Source organism: Microtus ochrogaster, chromosome 8, assembly GCF_000317375.1.
Source record: "Microtus ochrogaster isolate Prairie Vole_2 chromosome 8, MicOch1.0, whole genome shotgun sequence".
Taxonomy (NCBI): Eukaryota; Metazoa; Chordata; class Mammalia; order Rodentia; family Cricetidae; genus Microtus; species Microtus ochrogaster.
This window is the reverse complement of record NC_022015.1, coordinates 44242146-44248019: the sequence shown is the minus strand read 5'-3', so window position 1 is coordinate 44248019 and position 5874 is coordinate 44242146. Positions and strand designations below refer to the sequence as shown.

The window sequence follows — 5874 nt, the reverse complement described above, 5'->3', positions numbered from 1 at the left end:
TAATTGGCAAGAAAGTTGCAAGTAAGAATTCACTGTAATGATGAAGGGAGAGGCCTACATTGTCCAATACTTCTTGACTTTTTGGGTGACATATTAAAAGGAAAACATAAAGATTCCAATCACAGGGACTAGATAAATACTTTGTTATGGAAAGGACAGTAATATTAAGAGCAGCAAAGATAAGAGAGAAAAGGCATTAAGAATTGGGGCTCAAGTGATATAACTCAAAATACCTTGGACCTCAGATTCTCTAAAGAATCAGAGTAAAGCAGGGAGTGATTGACTGACAGAATGAACACTAAGTTATGGATAGAGAAAAAGATAAAGAATTGTAGAGTTTTTTGGATAAAAATTTCTCCACATTTTTATATTTTCTTGTCTGGTGTCACTTATCTACTTCTCTATTTATGGGTAGAACATCTGATGTCTATTAGAATACGCTAGATAACTTTGACTAAGATAAGAGATCTTCTCACTTAGTGTTGTATGCTGTGGGACATCTGACATCTATCCATGACCTTCTTGAAGGCAGCCTTCACATCCTTGTTTCTTAGACTATAGATTAAAGGGTTCAGCATAGGAATGACCACAGTGTAGAAGACAGACACAATTTTGTCTTCTTCCAGGGATTTTCTTGAACTACTCCGTATATACATGAAAATGAGGGTCCCAAATAAAAGAGCCACAGCAGTGAGGTGGGAGACACATGTGGAGAAAGTCTTGACTCTTCCACCTGAAGACTTCATCCTCATGACAGCCTTGATGATAAACAGGTAGGAAATGAGTATGATCAAGGCATTGGCCAAAATTACAAAATTCCCAAAGAAGACAATGATAATCTCAGCATTTGTTGTATCACTGCAGGCCAGTTTCAGCAGAGGTGGGAGGTCACAAAAGAAGAAATTGATTTGATTATTTTCACAAAAGGAGAGGGAGAAGGTACATGTGGAACGCAGGATGGCCCCAGACACTCCACAGACATAGGCTCCTGCTACCAAACTCCAGCATCTTTGAGGGTTCATAGCCACAGTGTATAGTAGTGGGTTGCTAATAGCAACATAGCGATCATAGGCCATTGCAGACAGTAGGAAACACTCTGTACCTGCACAGATGGTGAAGAAGAAGAACTGGGTAGCACACTGACCATAGGAGATGACTGTTTTGCCTGTAGCGAGTGTGGCTAGGATCTGAGGGGTGATGACCGAGGTATAGCAAGCATCCAATACAGAGAGATGGCTCAGGAAAAAATACATGGGGGTGTGAAGTTGAACATCTACCTGGATGAGAAGAACCATGCCCAAGTTCCCCAGGATGGTGACAAGATAGAATCCGAGAAACACCAGAAAGAGGGGAATCTTCCACTCAGGGTGGTCACTAAAGCCAATTAGAATGAATTCAGTTACTGTAGTGAGATTATTCTTGGCCATGGATTCAACGTTGGCAGTTTCTTTATCAGAAGTGAAGAGTGAATTGTAAAGAAGCCAGAATCAAAGCACAGAATCTTTTTCTTAGTGATGGAAGTATTGAGTCTTAATTTTATAAAATGTATTTGTTCTTTAAAACTTCTCTTTCTGATTAATTTTGGTGTAAATTTGAAATGTTCTGTAAAGAAGATAGGTACATTCTTCTCAGGTTTAAAATCACCAAGGTGTCTGTTCTTCTATGTACTCATCCTCATATCTACTAGATGACCATCTGGTTCACATGTGAACCTCCCTTCACCAACAAGTCAACACATTAATTCTCATTTTGAGCCTGGATTCTGTTACTTTGTACAATTTGTGCAGTGACCTCAAGACATTTGTAAGCTTTACTGAATTGTGGAAATGAACAGCCTGCTCTTCATGTAGACTAATTCCTTTCTGCACACATTCATGATTTTTTTCTTATTACCTGACTACTCAGCAAGACAAAATGGTCTATTCAGATAGTACTAATACCTAAAAGTTTTTCATTTGATCTTAGTCTTTATCACTCCAAATCAGAAAGCATCATCTTTAACATATTAAACTTCACTTTTTGCAGTATTTATTACACCATATGTACAAGTACATTCAAACTTGTAGTCATCTTTTATTTCATGTCCTTTGGTCAAGTTTTCTAACTCCTTTGTGTCCTAATTCCTTTTGATGGTAACTTACTTAGCTTACAAAATAATTGGTTTTACTATAGAATATATATGTATATCATGGTACCTTATTCTTATTTTCATGATTCCCTTACTCCACTCTGTCCCTCTTTTCCATTCCCCATATTTTTCTGTCCTCATTATTCCTTCAAATCTTCAAATAGTCTCCATTCATACCTTCATGGCAGGCATACACACTTAAATCTAGATTCTTTATATTAAGGAAAACTACTTATCTTTTACCACATTACTTGTTCTTGTTCCTCCTAGATTTCTTAGTCATATCTCCCATCTACTACTTTGCTATTAACTCTAAATATATATAAATATGAATTTTAAATATCTAAATAAATATATCTAAGTCTATGTTTCTGGGCCTTGGTTTCTTATCCCTAACATGAACAAAGCACACTTGTAACATTAGGGTATATAAAATAGTTTTCTGCTTGCAAATAGAGAAGAGCTGTTCCCAGCATATAGGAAGAGCTGAGTAATATAAGCTTTCTGCCAGTATTATCATCAACTTTAGTTAGCATAATACATTCATTTCTATTTTTATACATATTTGCTTTTTCTCTGTACATGCATGCATATCTTTATGTCAATAATTGATAAATTTGTTCTTTCACTAAATACAGTAAGGAAATTCTTCCCACTTCTTCTTTATTCAGCCCCATTGAAAATCTTCTTTATTTTATAGCATTTATGTAACAGTGCTCATTAGTGTAGGTAAATCTTCTCTACTTCGACTATGGGCTTGGTTTTAAAATTTTTAAATGGTGTTTCCATCATATGATTGCATATATGCCTTCTGCCAAAGATGAAATTGTATATTTGGAGGTATAGAGGAGGATTTGTCACTAAGCTTCTGTTATTTCTAGAAGAAGCTTTCAAACATAGAGTAAAATGTAAGGCTGGAGAGATGGCACAGCCGCTAAAGGCTAGGCTCACAACCAAAAATATAACAGTAAATGTGATGTTCTTTTTCCTGTTCTATACTGATTGCTCAAGGAGATTATATTTCTGTATGTTAAGCCATGGCATTTTTTTCCATGCCTAAAATTCCTTGTTGCCATATGGTCTAAATCTGACTTGCATCATCACATCATCTGCTCTTTGTTGATCATTTTTCTACTGTAGCTAGGATTGTCATGAAAGTACCTCATATTTAAGTGGCCACAGGGAGCTTTTTTTTAAAAGAAAACCAATACACTTATATTTTATTTCTTGAAAGATATTGCTATCATTCACCTTTTACTTGCAGTATTTTATAGATTCATGACATTAATCTTACTGGAAAGGTTTATAGTCTTATATTTGGGTGAGAAAATAAAGCCAGATAAACTATTTGTAACCTCATGAAGGATCTGCAATTTACAGCTAAGACCTTTACCTCCTCTATCCTATGCTGATTCATTTGAACCATTTGATTAGCCTCCTCATTCCATATCAACTACATCAGGTTTGAAATTCCTAACTTGGAGTCCTTAAATGTACAACCAAGACTATAATTATCTAAATTAGATCATTAAAAATTCTTTTCCATTAGTATAACCATGTGTTTTATTTCTGTGGAATGGATCTTTCACATGAAAAATATAATCTACACAATTAAAACCCAATAAGGCATTGTAGTACATTCATTTTCATACATTTTAATATCTGTAAACATTTGTGCTTGTGTATATACCTTGTGACAAATTTTAGTATTGTTCTTATGTTGCTAATGAAAAGAATGATACCCAGAGAAGTTAATGGCTATTCAAAATTCAAAGAAATAGTGCTGTAGATCTGAGACTAGCAGAGAATCCTGTGTCTTTGAGAAGGTCCCATTGTATTTACCTGTTTGGCCACAAGAATGAATTCCACTAGGAGCTGAACTTGAAATGAGGCTCCACCAAGTCTGTCCTTCTGTAATATCATAATGGTCTTATCAATTCTAATACTTGAAGAACGAATGAGGCAAACTTCTACTGAAGGCTTGGTGGAAGCTGCTCTTGAGTACAGAACTCCTTTGAGCTCTAATCTCCTGTTTCTATAGGGAGGGCAACTCTGCCATACCACAAATGACATTGCTTTCCAGCTTATTCCCTCCACCCCATGAAGCAGCAGTGACCAGAAACGAGCCAGTTTCTTTGTAAGACCCTCTTGCTATTGCTTAGGCTCTGTGGTTGTAGTCTCTAGGTATTAATTCACTGAACAAACCTGAGAAGTCTACTTTCCCTCCTTGGGCTTCACTTTCCAATTTTTTCATTGTAAATGTTAGATAAAGATTCTATTATCATTAAAGGAATTTTGTTTCTCACAAGTCATGATTTCTATGGTGAGGAATTCTTGCTGAGGCTCTTGAAAAGATTTTTTTTTATTATTTATACTATTCAAACATACACATTTATCAGCTAATAATTACTGTATTTAGGAATCACACATGCTTGGTCTATAATGATTTATAGTTATTTAACCTTTATATTCCTGGGCCTTATCAAATTTAAATGACTTTCTACTTCCAAATAACAGCTATTCTTGGTCAAGGCAAGGCTTGTCTTTATTTTACCATATATTGTCTGTCCTTTTCCCTACAGTCTGACTATTGCCCTTATCCTGATGGTTATCTACTCTACATTAGTTAATAGATACATCCCTCCATGAATATTCCTTTTATAGTTACTTAGAAACATATATATTTAAAATATTAGTTGGGTCCTTAAGACTATATATCCATCATTATGATACAATTCCCCTCATTTAATTTTCTATATAAATCTATTTTTGTGAATTATATATGCTGTGCAAAAACCTGGTTAATTACTTGCAATTTTATTATAGTCTTCTCTACTACGCTTATGGAATTTTTGACTTATCCATATTGATAAAGATGTTTTATCTGCATGTTATAATTTTAAGCAGTTATCTATTTTTGCTAAGAGGAAATTAAACCCCTGTGTGTCTAAGATATGCCATGGAGGTCCAAGTGGGTTGATGTAAATTCTGTCTCCTTTGATATATATTTGTTTCATCTATGTACCTCAGAATCTTTTTGCTTTAAATAAATAAATTTATATGTAGTTAGTTAGATATTTTTCACTTTTAAAACAGATAAAAGATAAATTTGAACACTTTTCTCAGCAATCTATTATAAAATTGCCAAAGCCCATTGTCTTTCTTTTGGCTGAATTCTGGTGTCCCTTTGATGAACAGATAGGTACTCAAAGTTCCTCAATAGAAACTTAGTGACAACAGATTGGGTGTCTAACACTGGGACAGTTACCCCTCCCTGCACCAGGTCTACCTCTTACCTCTCCCCACCTATGCATGCTGAAACTAGATATGATTATTTTATGGACAAATACTTGAGATGTCAAGGAACTTGCCTATTTGAACCCAGAACTTTCTAACTCCAAATCCTGTATTATATACACCAAATTATCTCATTATTTTAGGAGAATAAAATGTCTCATCTTTCACATTAAAGACTGAATCTTTATTAAAATCCTCCTCTAAGATCATCAAGCACATAACCTTTATGGAAGAATGTTATCAAAGTTGATTTTTAGACTTTTCTGTAGCACATGTCTTTTTCTTTTGTCCTGTTTTACCATGTTTCCTTTGTTATGTTCTTATTGAAATTGTTCAGCTAATAAGAACCTCAATTTTAAAAATCAAATGATAATATGGTAATGGTAAAAACAAGACTTTTACATAACATGGTAGAGCTTGCTTATTTCATAAAACAACTCCCAAGTGAT

General features: G+C 34.6%; 1 protein-coding gene across 1 annotated transcript; it reads right to left on the bottom strand.

The window, feature by feature from the left end:
• Window positions 1-476: 476 nt before the first annotated feature.
• Window positions 477-1427, bottom strand: LOC101990805 (olfactory receptor 9I1). The gene has a single exon (XM_005352011.2). It carries the CDS (start codon window positions 1425-1427, stop codon window positions 477-479), a length of 951 nt encoding a protein of 316 aa, XP_005352068.1.
• Between the last annotated feature and the right edge of the window lie 4447 nt (window positions 1428-5874).

Coding starts and splice junctions, on each gene's coding strand:
- LOC101990805 (XM_005352011.2), bottom strand. CDS start 1,427: ATGGCCAAGAATAATCTCACTACAGTAACTGAATTCATTCTAATTGGC.